The 26,002-nt window shown below is 38.2% G+C and overlaps 1 protein-coding gene across 1 annotated transcript; it reads left to right on the top strand.

The window, feature by feature from the left end:
* The first annotated feature begins 299 nt into the window (after window positions 1-299).
* On the top strand, window positions 300-19,160 carry LOC149837348 (phototropic-responsive NPH3 family protein NPY4-like). Its single transcript, XM_090005976.1, has 4 exons — window positions 300-1,923; window positions 4,517-4,586; window positions 16,580-17,764; window positions 17,896-19,160. Exons 1-4 carry the CDS (start codon window positions 1,862-1,864, stop codon window positions 18,454-18,456), a joined length of 1,878 nt encoding a protein of 625 aa, XP_089862102.1. The 5' UTR covers window positions 300-1,861; the 3' UTR covers window positions 18,457-19,160.
* Window positions 19,161-26,002: the final 6,842 nt, after the last annotated feature.

The following is a 26,002-nucleotide window of genomic DNA, read 5'->3' as shown; positions in this document are numbered from 1 at the left end:
TAAAATCAATGTAAATATCTTGTTATCGGAAAAATCTTGCGGTATTATGAAAAATTTCATTTTCAGGAAAATATCGTAAAAATGCACTGTTTTAAGTTATAAAAATACTTTATTGCATTAATATTGCGATAAAAATTGTGTTTTTCGGTTTCTTTCTCCCGTTAAAACAGAGGAAATTCTTTTTCGTTTTTGTGCCGACTCGAATGGAATGTTAGCTGGAGAGAGAGAGAGAGAGAGAGAGAGAGAGAGAGAGAGAGAGATTCTCGGGCCTTGCTTTTTAGTGGGAAATCATTCAAAACCGGTGGTGGGGAGGCGGGGCAAAAATCCATTCTGGGATTCCCGGTTTTCACCCTTTTCCCACCCCATGGACGGGGCAAAACTGCTCTTCTTTTTCCAAAAGGGCGGTTTTGTAATTTCTCTTTACTGTCTGGCTGCCACATATTCTCCATGCATGAACGAGGGGGCGTAGCTTTGATCGACGGGGAATATTCGGGTTCCTGCTTTGGTTCTCGAACGCTCGGGGGAGAAGGCTCACTGACCATGTTGGTTGGTCTCTAGTGTGTCTTTATTTTTCTTTTTCTCTTTTGATGTGGGGATCGGTTTGTTCTTGCTGGTTCAGTGTGTGCCCAAGTGGGTGTTGAAGATTTTAGCTCTTTCTGGTGTTTCTTGGGGTGATTGATGCAAGTGGGGAAGTGGGTTGTCGGATTTTTTGGGTTTTTATTTTTGTTCTCTCACTTGGATGCTTGGTTATTGGTTTTCCTGAATTGGGGTTGTGGGGTTTTGTTAGTTTTAAACTTTTCTTTGTTGGTTCTTCCTTTTTCTTTTCTTTTTGGTTCCTTGGCATGTGGTGATGCTGGAACAGACGATGGGATGTGTGGCTTTTGGGGTTTTGCTTGGCTTTTGTGATGTATGATTCTGCTCCTGTGATTGAGAGGAAGGTGATGTGAAGGATGCATAAATGGGCTTTTTGGTTTTGTGATCAGGGGATCTGAGAAATAATAGAGTGAAGATCAGGAAGTGAGTGAACGAGCTCAGTTGTGTAGTTGGATGATCTTGCCATCTGAAGGTTGAGTTTAGAGTGGTGGAGAAAACAATAACTTTTTCTTGGATGATGATATTTATATATGGTGGTACAAAAATCTGTTGATCTAAATATTTGGGGTTTCTGTGATAGCATTTTTGTTATTGGTGGAGTGTAAGCAGGGGGGTAAAAAAGTGGGTTTTATGTGTTTACGGTCTTTGGATAATGGGGAGGGGAGTGGGGAATGTGGACAGTTTTAGGTCGTTGGAATTTCTGAAAATTGATGGATGAGATCATTTTCATTATTTAATAGTACAGAGGGTGTGGGGAATACATAGAAAAGAGGAAATATATGTCAAGGGTGGTGTGTGTCGGTTTTGTGCTTGGGGGTGTCTCTGGCCTGTGATTTTTTTAGTGGTTTGAGTCTGTTGGCAATGTTTCCTGCGCTGACCATTCGCCCGCAGCCTGTGGACTCTGCTGAAGATCCAGGAAACAACCTCTTAGCGTTGGCATCGTTGGAGGGGTAAAAAAAGGGATAGGATTCCTGACCAAGATCATCTTGGTCTCTTCCTTTTCTCACTAGCTTTCTCTCTGTTTGTCAAAGGGTTTGAGTCCTCTTTTCACCATATTCCACCTTCAGAAATCCTGGTTTTCTCCTCATTATTTTGGGATTTTTTTTCATGTTTTTTGATCTCTGGATATTTGTCATCCAGAGATTTAGCTGCTGATTTGAGCATAGTAAGGGTGTCTTCTGCTCTTTTTTTTTTGTTTCCTTTTAAACTATCTCCCCTTCTCTATAGTATTAAACCCCCCGGAAGATAAGGGGCAGACAGTTTCAAGATGAAGTTTATGAAACTTGGATCCAAGCCAGACTCCTTTCAAAAGGATGGGAACAATACGAGGTAAGAATTTATTAGTTTTTTCTGGTATTGCTGCGTCTGTTTTTTTTTTTCATAAATATGCATATACTATGTGCTGATCTGAGTTATTTAGCTTTTTGGGGGAACCAAGGAACAATTTATGTGAAATGTGTTCTGAAGTTTCTCTTATTTTAGTTTTTGAAGGCTCTAGTCAGAGTTGTTGGTCTTCTTTGTTTCATGGTAGTTCTGAAAATTTCTGAATATATACGTGCACTGGCCCTGAATTCATACTGACACCTCTTTGAGTCTTGATTTGTTTCCTTGCCGGAAAAGTTTTTTTTGGCATTTCTGCATGGAAAAGAGACATTTGAAGCAGCATCTTTATAGATGACATTCTTAGCTGCATGTACAGTGGATTTTAGGTTCTGGAGCGGGTGGCTGTGTCTTGATGATATGACATCATTGTTGATGATACTTGTTTAGAAACACCACCGCTCCAGACCTATGTTGTAGCTCCACTCGTAGCAAGTCTAGTTCTCTAGATTAGTGGGGTTTGTTGTTTTGTAGTAAGCGATTGGAGCTTTGGTACAGTTAGAACTTAGAAGAAGGTATAGTGCATCTTCACAGGCTTCTAATGTTGTTTGTTCTCTGTAATACCTCATTGGGGCATTATACGAAGAATGGTTTCTAGGTTTTCTCTCACAGGATCTAGAGATCTTGCGTTACCTTTATACTTTTTGATGGTATGTGAATATATTTATTTTTGTCGTCCGTATGACTTAGTTTATTAAGATTGTTCTATGACTTGGTTTATTAAGATTGTTCTTATTAGCATTGGATGAAACCCCAACGCGATAAATTTTTTCTGCAGTCTTGGGTGTTTAATATATCTGGGGAAAGTTTGCATCTGCTGATCGAGAGTTGTTGTTTACATGTTTTGATATTCTGCTGTAATTTCTAGGGATTTAAATTCAGTTTTCGGTTCTCCAATTATTCTTGGATCACTGCTGGTCCTTCTAGCATATTTAATGCAAATTTTAAAGATCAAGTGCATTCATATTTGTTTTCCTAGGAATGGCAAGCATTTCCTATTTCTCTATTTTCTTTTTCTTATACTCCCAAATGCCTTTTCTAATTTGTTCTACTATTTTATCGTGGACTTTCAGTCTTTTTGAGACGCTATTAAACTTAAAGGAAGTCCTAAAACCAAAAGTGATTAAATATATATATGTGTCTTCTTTTCTTCTTGTTCTTTCAGTTATTCCTCAAATACCAAAACCACTTCTCTCTGTTTACTCTTAGCAATTTAGTCATCTTGTGCACAAAAACCTTCCATGAATCAATTTGTACCACATCAAGTGGCCAATCCTTTAGAGTTTGGTGGAACAAAAATTTTCATTCTTTCAACAAATTTAATTGTTTCTTCATTCTTTTTCATTTTACTTTCTAGCACATTTACTTTTAGTTGCATGGACAATGTCAAAGCTTCTAGGATCATTCCTTATTGTGAAGTTTAGACGCCTTGGGTTCATTGAGGTCCATGGTCTCTTGAGTATATGTGAATTGCTTGTTTCATTCTGATATGGAACATGTTGCTAATATCGTGGAGTTGTTAATACATATTTCATACATTTGTGTTGCTGATGTGCGCAAATATCGGTATGTGTTAATCTATAAAAGATATGCTAAATCTAAAAGTGCTGGTTGCCACCATAATATTTCAGCAAAAATCGTGGTGAATATATTGATATCCACTACAGTGGTGGATGTATCCCAAAGAGTTTTTGAGTTGTCTAGTGACTTAACATGGAGAAGGGTGAAAGAATGGTGGTGTACTTTCCATGTCTCCATCCATGGGCCAATCTTGCATGTTTTGATCATTTATTGAGGGTTGTACTTTTTGGCTTTTTGAATGCTTGAGGATATTTCTACTGCTGCACCTGTTTTTGTGACTGGAGAAAACCCCATTCTTCATAAATCTTTCTCAAGTGTTGGGATGCAAGCGTCATGGACTATGAGTGCAAGCCATTTGACTTGACCTTCTCACTTCAAATTGAACTTGGGAGTTGTCAACTTTGGCTTGAGTTGTTCAAGTTGGTAGATGTTAATGGTCATGATCTACTGCCACAATCAAGTGACTACATGGAGCTACACCAGTTTCTGAGAACCAGGGAAAAGGTGTTTATCTTACTATCCAATGCAAAATGATCTCATGAAGAGTAACAATAAGTTGACTCCCCAAAATGTCCAGGAATGGACTCAAACATTGTTATTTTGCCTTGTGTCCAAACTTGTGACGGCTCTTGGAAAATGTATGCTACAACTTTGCAGGTGGCAGCAAAAACTTCTTTTACTGTTTTCAACCTGGTAACCACTTTCCTTTAATAAAGCATTTGAAACACATCATTCTGGGTTAATACTGTTCTTGACAAATTTACAAGGGCTCATGCTACTAAACAAATCGGGTGGGCTGTTTTTAAATGTCAGTCAGAACGATCCTTGCCCTTGTCATATCCTGTCATTTGTATCCCGTCATTACTCATTTTTTGTTCACATGTACACTTGTTATAGATACCCCTCTACTGGTTACTAAATTTCTGTTTCGAATCTAAATTTTTAAAATTTATGGATGCAGGTATGTTGCTACAGAATTGGCTAGCGACTTCATTGTTATGGTGGGGAATGTGAAGTTTTATTTGCACAAGGTATTGATTTGGCCCCATTTACCTAAAAAAGATTATTTTCTTTCTACTGATTACTTTCCTTGGTTGTATAAATTTGTCAAATGCCATGGTTTTTTAATCATGTTTCCAGACTAGGATGCGCCAGCCGAAGCGAGAAGCGAGAAGCGAGAAGCGTTGCATTTAAAAATGTATAGGAAGTGAAAAGCGAGGAATAAAAGAAGAATTATAAGAATTGAATGGGAATCAAAATGGAACAAATAAAAATTAAAATAAAAGTCACTATTCTTAAATTTCATGATTTTTAGTATAAAAATTATTTTTTTAACAAAATCTAAACATAATGACTTCCAATTTAGATAAAACACATGGAAGTGAGTGAGAAGCATGAGAGGAAACACATAAAAAATATGAAAAGTAGAATGAGAGAACATATAAGAAGAATAGATGAAGTGTGTGGAAAGCATAAGAGAAGCATGGAAGAATCAAGATTCTTATCAAGTTTTGGAAGTGAGGAGTATTGGGCTTCCGAAGCGAGCTTCCCATCTATCTAAGAAGCTTTCGGTAACTCTGGTTTTAACAAAGGTTGTAAATTGTGTATCGAAACCCGTATCGATCGAGCCCAAAATAAGATATGTATCATGTATCATATCGTAAAAAAAGTATTTTTAATAAAAAACCCCAAAATTCTAAAAATTAAGAAAAGATAGGAAAATTTCTAAAAAAAGTCATAACACAAAACAATGATAAATAAAACTAGAATCACATATCAAACAATTATTAGCTCTATAAGACATAGAACATTCAATTATCAAGATAATATGCTATGATATGCATATCTCATAAGAAAAATGCAAACTGTAAAGTAATATGCACATTAAACAACAAAACCAAGTTAATAAGTCACAAGATTCATAATAGTGCATGTTTATGTGAACAAAAACAAAATCACAAAGTGTGTCAACAACAACAACTACGCCTCCATCCCAAACAATTGGGGTTGGCGATATGAACCAACAAAGAAAATCATTCTGGGTCTTCCACATGAATCCTTCTCCTCCAATCATTTCTATCCAATGCCATGTCCTCGATGAGGTTCAAAGCATTCATATCCTTTCCTATCATCTCCATCCAAGTCTTCCTAGGCCTACCCCGACCTCTTTTAACTAATATATTTTTCCATTTTTCCATCCTTCTAACTGGAGCATCATTAGGCCTTCGTCGAATATGTCCAAACCATCGTAAACGATTCTCTCTCATCTTATTTTCAATGGGTGCAACGCCTACCTTCTTACGTATCTCCTCCTTGTTCTGAATCTTATCTTTTATTGTATTTCCACACATCCATCTAAGCATACGCATCTCAGCTACACTCATTTTTTGAATATGATGTCTCTTGGCAGCCCAACATTCCGTACCATATAGTAAAGCGGGCCTAATAGTCGTCCTATAAAACTTTCCCTTCAACCGCAATGGCATTCTACGATCGCACAACACTCCGGTTGCAGTTTTCCATTTCATCCACCTAACCTTTCTCCTATGATTTACGTCTCTATCAATTTCTCCATACTTTTGAATGATAGATCCCAAATATTTGAAACAGTCATCCACCGATATTTCTTGCTCACCAAGCTTCACTACACTCCCATCACTACATCGTTGCCTTCTAAACCGACATTCCATGTATTTTGTCTTACTCTTACTCAACTTAAAACCTCTTGCTTCTAATGTCTGTCTCCATAATTCTAACTTAGTATTAACCCCAACTCTAGACTCATCAATCAAAACGATGTCATCAGCAAACAATATACACCACGACACATTTTCTTGAATTGATCTCGTAAGCTCATCCATCACTATAGCAAATAGAAAAGGGCTTAAAGCAGATCCTTGAAATTTTACATAACCAAATTTATTCAAAGTTCATACAAGAATGAAGGCTTCTTCTTCTTCTTGCAATAAGTCAATACCAAATCACTCTCAAGTTGTTAGGGCCTGACCTCAGGGAGGGATGGTTTTGACAGATCCAGACGTGAGGCTTGGGCATGAATACCATATGGGGGCGTCAGTAGGCAGGAGGGAGAAAATCATTCCCTCTTGGTTGACGTTTTGCATAGGGAAGATGGTAGGAGCATGTGGAGGGAGAATATCGAACCCTCCGAGTTGGACATCACAAACAAGAATGAAGAATGTAGATTAACTCAATAAACTTCATTAAAGAATAAATCAAGAACAAACACCTATATGTAGTCTACCTCATAATCTAAAAGAATCACGAGTCCTAAGAAATTAGAGAGTCCAAGTAGAAATCTAGAAGGGTGGGATGTCCTCCAGTCCCTGTGTGGTTGGGACTCTTGGGCAAATCTAGATCTGGGTTGGGTCTCCCCCTCAGATGGACCAGGGTGGTTCGTAACAATCCACCTCTCTCAAACTTGCCTTGTCCTCAAGGCCAGAACTTCAAAAAGTGAGTCAAGATTCGGTCCTCTTCTTCCCACGTTGCCTCGTCTACTTCACTCTCGCTCCACTGCAATGATACCTTGGTGACGAAGTGACTGTTTTGTCTACATCATCGTTTGCCTAGTACGCGAGTTCGCTGGGGCCACGAAGTTTGCCCTAGGTTAGGCAAGACTGAAAGTTTATTCGATGGCTCCCCCTTGTAGGGTTTCAAACACGAAACATGGAACAAGGGGTGGACCTGAACTCATGTCGGAAGATCCAAACGATAGGCTATCGTATCGATTCACTCCAAGATAAAAAATGGTGCACAGAATCGAGGTGTCAACTTGTGATGTGTGACCCATCGTACGGTGTCTTGCTGGTGGGGCGACAATTGAAGGAGCATACGGTCGCCGACTTGGAATTGTCGCGGATAATGCTTCTTGTCATATACATGTTTCATACACTCTTTGGCGCTAATCATGTTGTGCTGTAGTAACCACAACAACTGATCTCTCTTGAGCAATGATGCTTTCACGACATCTGCCTGTGATATTGCTAAATTAGTAGTCCCGTAAGATCTAATTCAGGAGGGATTACTATAGGTTCATGTTGCATCACCAAGCTCTCCCGAATCTTGAATTAGGAAGCCTCCCCACTCTGAATCTACGTGTGAATGGTGGAGGGGAAATCATGCACCTCGTACTCCCTCCAAAGATTGTCCAAGAACGAGAATGTCATCGTCATCATGTTGAAGCACGATAGCTCATCCTCATGAGTGTGTTGCGAGAGTGCATTTGCCACTCGATTGCTAGTACCCTTGCGATGTTGGATCTCAAAGTCGTAGTTGAGGAGCTTTGAGATCCACTTTTGCCGAGTTGGGGACTCACACTCTGCTCGAACATGTACTTGAGGTTGCGATGGTTTGTTCGGACCACGAAGTGTCGACCAATCAAGTACGGCCACCACTTGCCCACCGCGAGGATAATGGCCTAAAACTCCTCGTACGTCGAGAATCAACACCTCCACTCTGCGATCACCTTGCTAAAATAAGCTAATGGGTGCTTCTGCCTGAAGACAACCCCTATGCCTAGCCCGGACGCCTCCGTCTCCACCACGAAGGTCTTCGTAAAATCAATTAGGGCTTTATCAACCTTCTCATTCCAGCAGAAGGCCCCCTTCTTCAATAGAGTATTAAGGGGTTGGGTGATCTGTGCGTACCCCTGCATGAACTTGAGGTAGTATCCAGTAAGGCCAAGGATACCCCAAGGTCCCTTGGTGGTCTGAGGAGTCGGCTAGCTCTGCATGACCTCAATCTTTTCGCGATCAACCTCTACCCCCGACCCGAGATGACATGTCCTAAGTACTTGACGCGTGTTTGTCAAAAACTGCACTTAGAGCATCGGGCATTCAAGTCATGCTTAGCAAGGGTGTCTAGGGCAATCCATAAGTGTACAAGTGGTCTTCTAGATTAGGATATCATCGAAGAAGAAAAATATGAACTAGCGAAGATAAGGGTGGAAGATGTTGTTCATGAGACCTTAAAACATGGTGGGGGCATTGGTGAGGCTGAAGGGCACCTCTAGGAACTCATAGTGCCTGTCGTGGGTTCAGAATGCCGTCTTCTGGGGCCTTTTGTATTTGATGATAGCTAGATCGGAGATCTAGTTTCGAAAAATACCGCACCCCATGCAACTCTTCCAATAACTCATCAATCACAGGGATCCAACACTTGTCCTTAATTGTAATATGATTAAGGGCCCTGTAATCGATGCATAACCGCCAACATTTGTCATTCTTTACCAACAAAACCAGAGAAAGTACGAACTCTTGCTGGCGTGGATGATTCTGTCCTTGAGCATTTCCATCACTAGATGATCGATCTCTAACTTCTGGATGTGTGCGTATCGGTACGGCCGAACGTTTGTCGGTTTGGCTTTCGGCGTGACGAAAACAGTGTGATCATGTGACTGTGAGGGAGGAATACTTTTCGGCTCTTCAAACATGGCGCCGAACTCTTGGAGCAAGGTTTCTATGTCCCCCTCAAGTTTGCTCAGGAGCCATGGGCATTCCATTCATTACCATCATTACATACATCTGGGGGACACCCTCTCATACCACATTGGCAAGTTGTTTAGACTTAACCATTGCGGGGGTGCACAGGGAGGCGTGCAGATCTTCACGGGTCGTTTGTCGTACTTGAACTCCATGGTCATGTCTTTAAAGTTTCACTAGACAGACCCCAAGGACGACAACCAGTGCATCTCCAACCCTTCATGGGAAGCATATGTTCGTAGTCAAAACCATTTCGTGGATCTTGAGATAAATTCTAGGGCAGCAGGCGGTGCACCTCTGCTTGCTTCTGTTCCCAACTACCACCTCGAAGGGATGTTGGGGTGTTGTCTCACACTTGACCCTCTTGGCCGTCTGAGCGCACAAGAAGTTGTGCATTGACCCAGTGTCTATCAGAACTGAGATACTCAGCTAGTCGATTCTTCGAAGTACCAGCATTGTCTGCGGTACCTCGACACTAGCTAGGACGTGATACAAAATCTTCGAGACCTCCTTCGGAACGACCTCACCTGTGTCCAACTCAGCCTCGCTATCGCACAGGTACAAGTTAAAGGCCTTGCACCATTGGCTCTTTACCCATACTTCGTCACAGTTGTAGCAGAGGCTCTTCCGACGACACTCATCCATCTGCTTATGGGTGAGCTGCTACACTTGTACCGTGGGGTGATCTTTCGACTTACGCTTCATTGGAGGGTACTGGTCCTTGGCTGATCAGACTTGGTCTCCCGTGTGGGTTCCCTTGCTAAGGGTCTGGCTCCCTTGGGAACCTCTGACTGGACATCCCCTTGTCCTTGGCCCAACGTGAGCTCTGTCGGGATAGTTTTTCCTCGACCACTTGTGCTTGCTTAGTACTCCATGATGCTACCGTGCTGGCGGTTCTTGGATAGCGTGATGTGGTGGTTGGCATAGGTGGAGAGGCCAAATTGTATCACCAAGGCGCGAGAGAAGGCTTCCCAAGGAAGCGTGCCCATTTGAGTCTCTAGCCAATGGTACCGGTGGATGGCCTCGTCCTCCAGGTGGATCAAGGCAAAGGCGGCTCGATCTTCCTTCGATGTTTTGCCAATCTTGAAATGATGTTCAGTGCGAAATACCGAGCTATTGGGGTCATCATCGATGAACTTCGGAAAGTCCAGTCGGGGCTGGCGGACGGAGTAGGGTCACTGGATGGATTCCATCTTTGAACAGTTGGTGTCTGACACCTTGGGATGCCCTGAGGGTCTACCTTGGGCTCCATGATTTTGCATGGAGTCAAGGATCGTAAGCACTTGTTGGAATCACTCATCCAGCTTACAGTTTAATGCCTCTATGTGTTTGTTCATCTTAGTGAGCCTTTTCTCAAAGTGATTGACGTGAGCTTGAATCTATGTGCGGATCTCACCAATTTGATCTTGAGCCTGTGTCATGCTTGGAATTTTCAAGGTTGATACAGATTCAAGAATCAAGTACTAAGGGCTCACCACCAAATAAGAATACCTCACGCGTGCGACCCACTAGGCACAAGGCTTGTGCATGCAAGATTGATCGTCAGTGCCGCAAGCTAATTTCATCCACACACCTGGGTTGGTCAGACCTTCCTAAAAGCACTAACTAAACAACTGGCGATCCAAGAATTTGATCTAAAAGATTGTGAAAATAATCAGCCTCACGCCTAGCACATCGCTAGAAAAAGATTATCCAGTACTAAAAAGGAATCCCAAGTGACGCCTAAGGACTAGACACAACAAGAATATCAAGAAAAGGGTTAGGTCGCATCTGGTCGAAGCCGTGAAGAGAGTGAACCCTTGTTAACGCGTAAAAGAATTTGATCTAACTCCAAGAACGAGGATTTGGTCAATAGGAAAGCCTTGCTTTGATACCAAATGTTAGGACCGAACCTCAGGGAGGGACGACTTTGACAGATCCAAACACGAGGAAGGCCTGGGCGTGAGTCCTAGAATGGGGCATTGGCAGGCAGGGGGAGAAAATCATTCCCTCTTGGTCGACGTCCTGCGTAGGGAAGATGATAGGGGCGTGTGGAGGGATATTATCGATCCCTTGGGGTTGAAAATCACTAACAAGAATGAAGGACAAAGATTCACTCAATAAATTTATGTAGTGTACCTCAAAGTCCAAAAGAATCAAGAGTCCTAAGAAAGTAGAGAATCCAAAAAAGAATTAGAGCCCAAGAAGTAGAAATCCATAAGGGTGGGGCGTCCTCCAGTCCCTGCGTGGATGGAACTCTTGGGCGAATCTATATCTGGGTCGGGTCTCCCCCTTGGACGGACTAGGGTGGTTTGTAACACAAGTTCTCTTGGAATGAATATGAACTATCCCTAAGGGATCTTATATGTTAAAAAAAATTGAACTGAGTGCAACATAAACTGCATTAATTGTGTATCGTAAGATACACCCTCTATCGAAGTGTATCATACGATACAGGGGTGTATCGTGCAATACACCCGATGAAGGTACGATACACACCCATACTGTATTCGGGTGTATATCATATCAATTTGTGTAATACAACATTGGTTTTAACTGTAACGACCCCAACTTATCCTCGTGAAAAGTGAATTTTTTTTTTCTTAAAACAATTACGGAAACTAAACCCAAGGATTCAGGGTTTTGCAGATTTAATAAATATCAAACCATAAGAAATATTGCATTGAGTCAACGAAGGAATAACCAACTTTATTTACCAATAAAATGAATGTCATAAAAACTAGAAATAAATAAATAATTTATAATATAGAGCCAATCTGTCAAGAACATCAAAACATGTCACGTAAACTCGCAGGCTCTTGCAACATTCACCCTATTACTAAGCTTCTGGTCTTGAAAAACCTTTTTGAAATACAAGGTAAGAATCATAGTTCTTTGTACGAATTTCTCTAAAAGTCTAAACAGAAAGGAAAGAGCACAAACCAAATTCATGCATAAATTCAGAGGAATATAATAGAGTTACCAGAAGCTTCTTAGATAGGTGGGAAGCTCGCTTCCCGAAAACTCGTTTCGGAAGCACGATACTCCACGCTTCCGAAACTTGATGAGAACCTTGATTCCCCCACGCTTCTCCTATGCTTTCCACATGCTTGATCTATTCTTCTTATATGTTCTTCTACTCAACTTTTCATGTTTTTTTGTGTTTTCTTTCACTCTTCTCACTCACTTTCATATGTTTTCTCTAAATTGGTAGTCATCATTTTTAGATTTTGTTAAAATTTTGATTCTTACACTAAAAAAATCATGAAATTTAATATTAGTCACTTTATTTTAGTTTTTATGTGTTTCATTTTGATTCTCATTCAATTCTTATATTTCTTTTTTAATATTCCTCGCTTCCCGCTTCATATACATTTTAAAATACATCGCTTCTCGCTTCTGCTTTTTGTATCGTTTCTCGCTTTCGCTTTCTAGTCTGGCAACCTTGGAATATAACAACAACAATTTCATAATCATTCAAACATTTAAAATAAGTACCATGTAATAACAATTTTCATACGGGACAAAATAAGTATGAATGTATTAACTAATGCAGAACTGTAAGGATGCATAATTCAATGCACATGCATGAATAACTTATTAAGTTATTATCAGAGTCTCTTTTATATGCTTGTCCCTATTAAATGCACATAATTTTAATTATACTTTTGATTAAATTCGTGGATACTCAAAACGGATGCAATAATTCTCGAAGTCAAGTTACGTTCCCTATTGTCGTTAAACACACAATTTGTAATTTATTACTTGGTTCCATCCTTGTTTCTCGACTGATATCAAGAATCAACATCATCTATCGGAACATTAGAAATCAATATCTAATGCTGGGATATCAGGAAAATAAGCATGCATCCACTGACACCACTTTTTTGATATACCAATAACAACAGTTGTGTCAACAACACTACTTTCAGGCAAAGTGGTTGAAATTTTTCTAAAACCATGGCCGAGAGGTGAACCACAACATCCGGTTTAGGGGCACAATTGCAAAGAGAGTTTTAGTATCCTCACGGTTTCTCCAAAACCGCTATCAAAGATTTCCACGTCCTGGACATTCAAGAAGAATTAATTGTATTGTTTTGTGTCTTTTATCTTTTTAAACAATTTCAAGTTCTTAACACAAGAACTGTTTTGCAAATCAACATCTAAAACCCAACTTGGGCTCTAGCTTTTTACATTTTAACAATGCAATTAATTTTGGAAGGCCAATAATTCTAGAAACAAAATTTGCAATGAATAAATAAAATCAACAATAAGTGAAGCAACGTATGTTACTGGTCTACACGGCCCGTAGTGGTTTTCATCCGACCACCAACACATCTCAAAGGTGATTTATGCATCTTTGCAAAAATTTCATTAAACATGCAATCCACTCATTGTTATAAATCATGTCCACACGTTCACACAAATGAATGCACATGAAACCAAACGTATACGATGCCGGTCGATGCTCGCAAAGCACATTAACTTGATCAATTCCATGCATAAACATCCAAACATGCATATGACCATATTTATGCCAACATCCAATAAATTTCAGATTTATATGTAGGATATGCACAATTGCAATGTGGCATTCGAATGCATAAGCATGCATAACCGATCAAACATGTAATCAAATACATAAGCCTGCAGCCAAAATGAGTGTGAACCTGAACTCGACAATTTTGTTCAGATTCACATACTCACAAACCTAGCAGTTCCGAACAGATTCACATAGAAGTTGACAAGAATACCTAAGCGTGTGTGTGTGTATATATATATATATATATATATATATATATATATATATATATATATATATATATATATATATATATATATATGAGCAAAATAAATTTGAATCATATAACATTATCATAACATACTGAAAAAATATAATTATCAACAATGAACTATATTCATATATAGATTGGCAAGTCTGATCGGCTTGCGAAACAAAAATAATTAGGTAGTTATGATTAACTTTGCTCACTTGATAAAACACGACAAGTCTGATAACATTTGTACCCCATAAGGATCAACATATCAAATTTGCACATCATAAGGGTCGGCAAGTCTGATCAGATTTGCACACAAGCACTACACTGAAAGTCTGATCAGATTTGCACTCAATTTGGGCATGCAAGTCTGATCAAATTTGCACACATGCAAGGCATTGGAAGTCTGATCAGATTTGCACCCAATCTGGGCCAATAAGTTTGATCAGATTTGCACCCATGCAATGCACTGCAAGTCTAATCAGATTTGCACCCAAACCGGGCTAGCAAGTCTGATCAGTCTTGCACACATGCAATGCACGACAAGTCTGATCAGATTTGCACCCAATCTGGGTCAGCAAGTCTGATCAGTTTTGCACACACGCAATGCAATGGAAGTCTGATCAGATTTGCACCCAATCTGGGCCAATAAGTTTGATCAGATTTGCACCCATGCAATGCACTGCAAGTCTAATCAGATTTGCACCCAAACCGGGCTAGCAAGTCTGATCAGTCTTGCACACATGCAATGCACGGCAAGTCTGATCAGATTTGCTCCCAATCTAGGTCAGCAAGTCTGATCAGTTTTGCACACACGCAATGCATTGGAAGTCTGATCAGATTTGCACTCAATCCGGGCCAGCAAGTCTAATCAGATTTGTACCCATGCGGATCTCGCCAGATCTGATCCAAATTTGTTGACACAAGCAGTCGACAGACCTGTCCAGATTTGTCGACACATGCTGCTGACAGATCTGTCCACATACGCAGCTCGATATGCACAAGGCTGCCAACATAACTGAATATATTAAATTTTTTTTCAAAAATGATGCTCAAAAATAAAAAGAAACTCATCATGCATGGGTTATATATATATATATATATAATCAGCAGCCATGCATATTTAACTATATGAGCATAAAAAAATCAAGAGTCTAAAGTTTCATGCATGTCTTAAGTATATCGATAAAACCAATTGTCTTTATAGCATAAACATAATGTGAATGCATGAATCACGAACATGATAATATGCACGTACAAAAATAAATAAAATGGATGGGTATGAATATGTAGACATATATATGAAAAATGACATAAATACGTTAATCTAGTAAAATTGACAATACATATATCTAAATATATGTTGTTTCACAATCAGATTTTCCCTTTTTCCTCAAACCTATGCATGAATTAAGTTTTTACCTATTGCTTCCTCTAAAAACTTAGAGAGAAACCTGTACCTTGATTTGTATACGAAAATAGATCGGAAAATCGTTGAATATAGGGTGAAAATGACGGATCAGTTCTTCCTTCCTCTCTTTCCCTCTCTCTCTCTCTCTCTCTTTTTCTTTTTCTTTTCCCTTTTTCCTTCTCTCTCTCTCTAGAAAATGAGATCTAGAGAGAGATGAGTTAAAACCCTTATAATTTTTTTTAATTTTTTTTTAATCTTATCTCTAAAAGGCTCCTCTAGAGGGTGACGCCCCCTCTAGAGATCTCTATCCTATTATCTTATCTCATTTTTTTTATTAGAGGTTTATCTAGAGGATGACACCCCCTCTAGAAGATCTATCTAGGTAGAGTTATACAACTCCATCTTATCCAATAAATAAAATTTTAAAATTTAATTAATTAATAAATTTAATTAATTATTTAATATTTAATTATTAAATAATTAATATTTAAAATATTTCAGTGGGTGTCGCCTCCCTCTGGAAGTTCTCTCATAGCATAATTCTTACTTAAATTAACCTTTATATTGATTTTAAAATTTTAAATTGGTTATATTTGGATTTTGAATCTAGATCCGGATCCAAAATCTAAATCTATATGGATCCCAACCTGGACCAGATCCTAATTAATATGGGTCCTAGATTAGGTCCAGATTCATGTAAATTTGGATCAAATGGATCGGATTCGATCCGATCCAAATCCAGAAAATGATAAAAATAGAGGCGGGTCATTTTTGAAAAACACAATTTTTGGGCCAACTGTAACTCGATTTCAGAAAAACGAAATACCAATGTTCTCAGAATTATGAGATGCATCTAACAGATTTTCGCTTGAATTTAAAGGTTAAAAACGAAAAGTTTTACAAATATTAATCGCCTCAACTAGGTCTTGTCAGTGGTCCCTGGGCCATGCCCATCCTCAGCTGACATCACCTATATTAGAGGATATTTTTCATGATATTTATAAACTTTATAAAACACTTAGCCAAATTTCACAATTTTTAAATTTAAAAAGCCATGGAAAAACACACTATATTACATTAACATCTTGAGTGGTGTCATTCTGGTCATATCTCTGTCTATACCCAATCTAATCCTCCAACTCGGTTTTACATTCCATATTTACTTTGACTCAGTCAATTCGGGTTGGGTTCATAACTTCTTTCACTAGTTGCTATAGGTTATGAGATCTGATCTTTGATTGAGTATAGAGTGAAGCCCCATTTTTTCGATGTCATGCATTGCAATTAAGACTTGTGATCCATCTATGTGGTGCTTCTGGTTGATTGGGCCTTAACTTCTGTTCCCTTGGATGATGCAGTTTCCTCTTCTGTCAAAGAGTGCACGGTTGCAGAAGCTAGTAGCAAGCAACCATGATGAGACCAATGATGAAGTCCACGTTCCAGACATCCCTGGTGGTGCTTCAGCCTTTGAGATTTGTGCGAAGTTCTGTTATGGGATGATTGTCACACTAAACCCGTACAATGTCATTGCTGCACGTTGCGCTGCTGAGTACTTGGAAATGCATGAGGTTGTTGAGAAAGGCAACCTGGTTTACAAAATTGAAGTGTTTCTCAACTCCAGCATCTTCAGGAGTTGGAAGGATTCCATCATTGTCCTTCAGACCACACGATCTCTGTTTCCATGGCCTGACGAACTGAAGTTGGTGTCTCGTTGTGTGGACTGCATTGCTTTGAAGGCATCTGTTGAGCCAAGCAAGATTGACTGGTCTTACACCTACAACAGGAAGAAGCTTCCATCTGAAAACAGCACTGATCGTCATTGGAATGGAGTGCAAAGACAAATGACAGTCCCTAAAGACTGGTGGATTGAGGATCTTTGCGAACTTGAGATGGACTTATACAAGCGGGTGATTGTAGCTATCAAATCAAAGGGAAGGATGTTGGGTGACTTGATCGGGGAGGCACTCAAAGCTTATGCATTGAGGTGGCTGCCTGCTTTTGGTAGGGATCAGGCCCATGGAAGTGAGGCAGCCAGAAATCAGTCGCTCATTGAGACCATAATTTTGTTATTGCCTTCAGAAAAAGGGAGTGTATCTTGTGCATTCTTGCTCAAGCTACTGAAAGCAGGGACTTTGTTGAATATTGGTGAGACGGCAAAGAGAGAACTCGTGAAGAGAATAGGTATGCAGCTGGACGAGGCCTCTGCAATCGATCTTCTGTTGCCAGCACCTGTTGGCCAGAGCGGGTTGTATGATGTTGACATTGTGCAAAACATCGTGGAGGAATTCTTAATACAAGAGCAGAGTGCTAGGACTGGCCACCCAATGGTAGAGGATGAGCTATTGCCAGATGGGAGGATATCAACATCTGTCTCTTATGCTTCCAAGCTCGCAGTGGCAAACGTTGTTGATGGTTACCTTGCTGAGATTGCCCGTGACCCTGGTCTTCCTCTATCTAAGTTTGTTGACCTTGCTGAGATGGTATCAGATGCCGCACGTGCTGTTCATGATGGGCTTTACCGAGCAATTGACATGTATCTTAAGGTATGTTTCATGTAATCCCCTCTCTCTGGCTGGTGTTTAGCACTAGCTGGCTAAAAGGTATGTTTCATGAACTCGCTGTGGAAGATGTTTAAACTTAAAGTGGCTATGTGCACGTGCACTTGTATATGCAGGAGCACCTTGGTATAACCAAGAGCGAGAAGAAGAGGATTTGCAGGTTGATGGACTGCAAGAAACTATCGATGGATGCATGCATGCATGCTGCACAGAATGAACGGCTCCCCCTGCGTGTGGTGGTGCAAGTCCTGTTCTTTGAGCAGGTGAGGGGAGGAGATGCTGGAGGGCTTGGGGTAGTGGATGTGCCGGGTGCAATAAGGAATGTCCTCACACCAGAGAATGGTGGTTCCCATGAGAGCTCGACAGTGACAACCAACATGGAGGAGGATTGGGATGGTGTACCGGTGACATCAGAGGAGCTGAGGGCCATCAAGGGGGAATTAGCAGCCATGAGGATTGGAGGGGACAAGAGAGGTGGCGGGGATGCGAAGAATGCAGACAAAGTGATCAGCAAGTTTAGGGGGATTCTCAAGTCTAGCAGGATCTTCAGTAAGCTTCTGTCAAACAAAGAGAAGGGCGAAAACAGCAGTTCTGATACATCTGAAAGCCCTGGTTCTGTGAATCCAGGAGAAACCAAGTCTATGCCGTCCAGGAACAGGAGGCATTCAATCTCATAGTGACAAGGAAAGAAATGGATGTGTTTCCAAGATCGCAAAAATGTCTTGGAATTTGGAGAATGGTGTTTGGTGGGGTGGCGTGTGATCTTAGATCATACAAGGTAGAGAGCGTGGTACGTGTATCCCTAGGTCTTTCTTTTCTTCTTATATGAGAATATATTGCTCCTCACCAGTTATTGGGTTTGTGGATTATGGCCCAATTTGGATGTAATCATAACAAAAAGGAAATATCGCGTTTGGTGGGGATTCACGGAGAAACAGCCCCCATGATCAGAGACCTAGCTGCTGGCTTTCTGTGCTGTACTTACGATCACTGTCCTGGCAGCTTAGTGGTCTCACTAAGGCGTTTTGAAACTGCTTTGAGTTAGTCCTGATCTGTTTGCAAATTAAAGACAAGACATTGAAGATTAGAAAGGCTAGTGGAAGAGGGAGAAAGCATAGTTGCGCCTCAGCCCCAATGTTCACTTTCACGTTATAGTCCCTGTCAAACTCAGGGTTGTGCTTTCCATGAGCTCAACAAGTTGCTTTCGTTTTATTTTATAGTAATCAGTGGATGCAGATCACTTGCTGACTGGGAAAATAGTACGTTAAAAGTGGCTAGACTTTGATGCTAGTTTGGTCTATTTGGATCATATAGTGGGTTCTTGTGTTCTTGGTGACATTACTACCTTTTTTTGATAATCCAAGGGAAAAAAAGACTCATCATTGACCATTGGCTGGCCTCCGGTTGGTAAAACCTTTGAGGTCCTCCCTACCTGCTGGGGAGTACACCTAGCTTTGACCTTGTGGCAAGGGATGACACCCATGGATCTTGAACTTGTGACATTCTATCAACTTGGTGACATTGGCAAGTTGCCCCTATCAGGTGAGCGGATCTCTTGTGGTTCACTCAATGCCACTTACGGTGAGGATTTAGGCCTGCCAATTTTATCTTATGTTTCAAGATGGCGAGTTTGGCTTAATTGGGGAACATATTGGAACCGTTTTGGTTCATTTGTCATTTGCAGCTATGCCTGGCTCATGTCCAAGTCAAGCTATGCCCCATACCTGGACCTTGGTTCAGTCAAAGTGCATTGTAGTGCACATGCAAAACTCTATGCTTTATCCGTTTGAGTATGTGTAGTTTATCATGTTTACACTTTCAAGTGAGGGTTTGTGTCAATATGACCGGGCTTTGTTAAATCTATTAAATAGCTGAACTAGGGATGGCAGTGGACCCGGGCGGGTGACAAGCTCTCCACTCCCACCCCGTCTTTAAATTTTGCTCTCCATCCTCACCTCTATCTTCACACGGGTTTTGATTTTCACCTTCATTCAAAGTCCATTCCCCGTTTCATGTTCTCCATCCCTGCGACGGGTTTGGATGGATCCTCATTTTCCTCTGGTTCATTTTCGTCCCTACGACATTGGGTTAGACTTGTTAGAGGAAGGAGAGAAAGGGGTCATGAAACTTTGGGTTAGAAAATAAATATATAAGGGATATAAATGTTATTTTATAAAATATTAAGGATATATTCGTAGTTTAAAATTTTAATAACGGGAATCAGAGGTGGGGTGAGTCGGGTTGGGGTAGGGCGAGAGAAAGAGAAAGTACACCCCTGCCTTCATCCCTACATGAATTTTGATTTTCACCTTCCATCCTTGGTCCATTCTCCATTTCATGACTTTCATCCTCTTTACAAATAGGGTAGGTTCAGACATATCTTTGTTTTCCCCTTGTCCACTATCATCCTTAAGTTAAACACAGAAATGTTATAACGTCCTAAAATTTTAACCCTAAAATTTCAGAGAAAACCTTTTTTTTTTTAAATAGCGGAAATAACATTTTTCTTTGGGTTAAACAACACAGACTCTTTCAGTATGGAGGTACAACATAGGTTTGTATTTTCAAGCAATTGTATTTTATTAACCTACGTGACTACTCCGGAGAGAAAAATATAATTTTAGAGAAAGTTCTTAACTCTTGCAACCTGATATATCAGTTTTTTCTCATGAGTCTTACCTACCACACCGCAGATAAATCGTGAAAGTTCTATCGGTTACGGGTCCTGTGGATGGGGGACAAAAGTAATATTTTGTGCCAAAACAATATCTCATAATAAGCCACAAGAGAATTAATTTTATTTTAATTTTTTAATTAACTCTCTTGTTAATTGTGTCAATGCAAATATGCAACTACATTCAAAATTCATATGCAATAATATTCATGGTGCTCTATGCATGCGTTTAATTAGTCTCTACCATAAAATCGATACAATAATGCAATCATTATGCATTTATACAGTTAAGGTAAACTAATTATTCATATTTATGCATGCCTAATTCAAGCAATAATAAAATGCATCTATTTAACATGCATATCAGTCTATTATCCCATTTAAGTATCAATAAACATGTTGTACAAAGTAAAATACAACAAGGTACCAACACATGTCATACTGTGCAATTCAGATTCCTGTTAATGCTATTTTGAAAAACCCACAAAAAATCACAGGACCAAATTTTACTCAATTTTTTACCGGGACTGCCCTAATATCTTAAAAACACAGTCCCAAAAAATAAAATTGCAAAATTTGTCATAATAAAATCAAGAAAATTTTGGCACTGAACCTTGTTCAAGAAAAATATACGAGATATCTTGTTCATTGTAGAAATTTATCCCAGATTTGAGAATTTCTTAAGATATGAAAAAAAATCTTTTGACAAAATTCTTTTTATAGAATGTTCTTATACATGTTAGCTTTCATTCAGATTTTTTATAATTTATTTTGATCAGTTTTGATTAGGGTTTTAAAACATTCAAAATATTTGATCGGAATGGTCCTCCTGACAGGGCAGAAAACCTATGCTATGTTATAATGAACATTTCAACCTCAAAATAAAACCAAACGGAACAAAAGATGATTCTAAATTCAAGTCCTGTATGTGTAGAATACAATAGTATTTTTATTATTATTTTTATTTATGAACCTCATTTTTTACAGAGATATGAATTTTGTTATAAAACTAGTCAAAATAAAAAATGAGAATAGAATAGTCAATATTCAAACTCATGCAAGATCTATTAAGCAAAAGCAAGAATCATGATGAAATTCATATAATAATGAATTTTGATGCTCTAAATATATTTACCACATCATATAACACATCTTTGATCATATTTATGCTAATCTTGCTAAAACATTAACATTTATCATTAAAAATTTATAAAACCTTTATGAAATATCTCAAATAATATTTCATCTATATAAGAATCACAAGAAATATTAAACAACATAAAATCATGATTTATTTATGCAAGACCATGTTGTTTAATCATACTACATATGTACTAATCTACCATATATGTTCAGATTAACTTTCTTTAGCATAAAACATCCAAACCCTAAACTATTTTTGCCAAAACCTTCTTCAAAATGTTGTTTACGTATTTTTAACAAAAATCTATGCAAGAAACCAATTTACAGCATCAAGATCTATAGAAAAATACTAAAAAACATCCTTTTATATTCATTATACATGCTAAACAATCCAATAAAATAAAGATCTAACTATTCACATGTTTTTATTTTTTAGCTTTTCAAAACTAGTCTTTTCCAAAACATTTTCTCAATACCGATCTTTCAAAATACTGTTTTGGGTTTTCAAAAATCTTTTTCATATAGATTTAATAGCTATAGATGTTCTAAGCATAGATTACATGTAGATCCAATCCCTGGATAAAAAAGAGGGTATGCTAATGCATTCTGAAATCAAACATCATGAAAGTACAGATTCTCTATAAAAAATGCGCTTCCCGCAATGATACCATCACTTTTTTCTCTAATCACACCTCGTTCCGGGCTGGTTTAGATCTTCATCAAGGTATTTGCAGGTCTTTAATATAGGTATGGACTACCTCAAAGGTTGGGAGAAATAAGATGTGAGGAAGTAGAAGGAAGAGATGCACTTTAATAGGTATAGAGAGAGAATTAACCTTGCTAATCATTCTTATAAGGACCTTTATTTATAGATGGGTTTAGGCAAGAGTCTCATCTCTATTATAAGAAGTTAATATCTATTAATACCCTTTATTAATAAAATAAAAAAATAAATTATGGGTCCTACCTCATTAGATCTTAAAATTAATTAAGCTAGAGAAGAAAGGTGGAGACTTCTCACCCTGACTTGGGCTCTAATGACATTTTAACTTTCTAGGAAGCCTACAGACCCAAAGGCTCAACAAAATTCAATGTTTAAATAGTCAATTCGATAGCCCTCAAAACATAGATCATTATGGTGGTCTTAGATTTAATTATATGCACACAGATCAACAAAAAATTTTTGCCGATATCGAAAAATGTTAATTTTTGACCTACAATTAGGCATAAACTTTGGTCAATGATTAAATGCTTAAATTAACATCAATTTAAGCATGTAGATAGTTGATTTTAATTCCCTCAAAATGAGAAACGTCAAAGTAGATTTTGATTTAATAGGTGAGCCACCAATCAGCCCAAATTTCTGTCAAAACAATAATGACGTTCAGAACGTCCGACCCTATGGGTCTAATCTAATGAGATATATGATCCAAAATATCATGAGTTATATCCAATATAATCAATTCTTAGATTGATCCACATATTATGAATTATATCTAAACCTAATTGGGTTGTATCCAAAATACAATCTGATCAATTTTAAGCAATCAAATTTTGAACCTTATCTAAGTTGAAAAACTCAAAATAGAGACCAGTTAATTTTAAAAATTATATTTTTTTGAACCAACTCATAATCAAAATCACCAAATCTGATCTCTTACGAGATCTATAGCTCGTAACGGACCTAACTAGAGTCCTAGTTTAATTTAGACTCTTGATTTTTGCCTGAATTTAACTTAATTTTAACTCAAATTTAACTTAATTTTCACTCAAATTTAAAAGTTAAAACAAAATCCATAGGTGTTATATTCTACTCTCCTTAAAGAAATTTCATCTACGAAATTATCATTTTCTAGGTTTTCAATTACATAAATAATTTATATCAAATAATAACCATATAATTACACCAATAAACAATTAAACCTACTTACCGAGCGATGTTAAACTGTTGGACATGACATGAGCTAATGTTTTCATCCTGCTCTAATACCATTTTGTAATGCCCCAAAATTTTAACCCTAAAATTTCAGAGAAATTCATTTTTTTAAACAACAAAAACAACATTTTTCTTTGGGTTAAACATTATGGGCGGGTTATAATATAATCAATTATCATAACTGAATTAAAATATGAACATTAAGATTTAATTTAGTTTTAATAATTTAAAATACATATCAAAGTATTTCGATAATAATGATCATTTTTTTAAAACTATCCCTGAGAATGAAAAAGACTGACTCTCAATGCCGCCCAAGCATTCCGCATTTGCTGTAACGCCCCAAAATTTCCAACTTGAAAATGTAGAACTTTAACCCCAATATATATTTTTTTGAAATAGCACAGTGAAAACAGTTTGGGTTTTAAAAGTTAAACAATTTCAATGGGTTACAAAGACGAGTTACATATTTGAAATTGAGATTCATCTCACAAACCAAAGGAAGTAAATATCATTCTATGAGTCTTAGATAGTTTTTAAATGTTATACATCCCCAAATGTTTAATAAAATATCTTATTAAAATGAGACACTTGACAACTGGTTCCAAGATCGACAACGTAGCTAGTGAAGGTTGGATCAAGGCCTCACCGCGCATTGAGCTCTCACATCACATCATTGTTCATCACCTATGCCCCATAAAACGAGATCAAAACTCTTGCAAGCTGGTAAGCGAACTTAAGCATCATGCATTATGATAAGTAATCAAAACATCTACCATAGTCTCAATCATACAATATTAATATGATTAACATGATCATAATCTCAAATATGTAATGACATGTTCACAATCTCAATTATGAAATATAAACATGAATATCATGATCATTATCTCAATAATGAAATAACAATATGAATAACATGATCATAATTTCAATAAGGAAATAACAATATGAGTTAGCAAGATTAGTATTATTATGTTTCAATAGTCTTACTCCTCTGGGTATGCAGATGTATTTGTTATCACGTTAGCTAGAGTATACTACGATGTTCATTATATAAATTATATATTTGCCATAATACCTACTGACTGGATCCCAAACCAAGCTGCAGCCTCTAAAGGGTCGAGAGATATTCGGTGTAAGGATACATTCAAATTGCAATCCCTATTGCTACAACAACTAAGACCTACCGTTTGTTCGATGACCTAGACCTTCTTGACTCTAAGTGATGGAGGTTTAAGGACGCCTCTGCTCCCTATTTTTCAAGTCAGTATAACATGTAACTTAAACCTATATGCGACATTTGTCACTCGGGATTGTACCAAACCACCCTCAGGTAGAACCAAAGTGTGAATGAGTGACGTGGGCGGCTCCATCTTCATTATGGGTAATTAGTAGTCATGCACTCATGTCTTACGAGGTGATAAAGCTTAGTAGCCCCATACTCCCTGCAGGGCAGTATGTCATAACAAGGTCTTGCCCAGCCAAAATCACGTGCCCCTCAAATGAGCACCTTGCCTGTGAAGATGATAACCATGATCTTAAGATGTGGTTGTTAGTATATGTAGTGAGTCTTCCTCTCACAGCATGGGGTCGCAACCCACTCAAGCTCTCATTAGAGCACTAATGCATTCTACGGTTAGTTCATACCACACTTAAGTTAAATGATGTTCATCATGCATCAATGCATCAAGTCATAACATAACAATTTCGATGCAAATAAATGTACTACTACCAAGTACTATGCATATCATTTTATGAAGGCACCATAGCCAAGTTTTGAGGCAATAATCTCATATGAAAAATATGAACATCATGATCATAGGCTTTTATGCAACATATGCTACATACGCATGTACATGTCATATGCATTTTCTTTTTTGCATAACCATACCATTTCACAGGCAATTTAGCACACTATCACACAAGTGTTATCATATGGCACTTGGCCGATGCATAAACATTATGACTCAATGTATCGATGTCAAGCATATGTATATGGATCTATGTCAATGTGTATTTGTTACATTCATGAGCATATATATGATTCTTGTGAGTGTTTGGTGAATCTCATAAGCATAGTTAGCGCAATGTCGCCTAGCTTTTGTCATATGCTTTTTAAAGTATTGGTCATAGACTCATAAATTCCTTCAAGTTGTATTGTCTCAAGTCTAAGTATAGATATGTCTAGTCTCTCTATATGCAACATCATAGTACACTAGTTGAAATCACATATGTATTCCATTTTTTTGAATCATGCACAATTAATCACACCCAATCGTGTATCAATAAGGATTTTCTTTTTGTATAGCATCACTTCTTTGAACACTTAATTTCGAAAGTGTACGAGTATCTAGGGATGCTATTCTTATGTTTTGGAAGGCTCAAACCTTTCCAAAGTTATTGGTTGTATAAGACCATTGGTTTCCTCGAAACTATATTTGTTTTTCTTTTCTTTTTCTTTGTTCTA

This window comes from Nuphar pumila, chromosome 5, assembly GCF_984573655.1.
Source record: "Nuphar pumila chromosome 5, dmNupPumi1.hap1.1, whole genome shotgun sequence".
Taxonomy (NCBI): domain Eukaryota; kingdom Viridiplantae; phylum Streptophyta; class Magnoliopsida; order Nymphaeales; family Nymphaeaceae; genus Nuphar; species Nuphar pumila.
The sequence above is the reverse complement of the archived record's forward strand: the minus strand, read 5'-3'. Positions and strand labels throughout refer to the sequence as shown.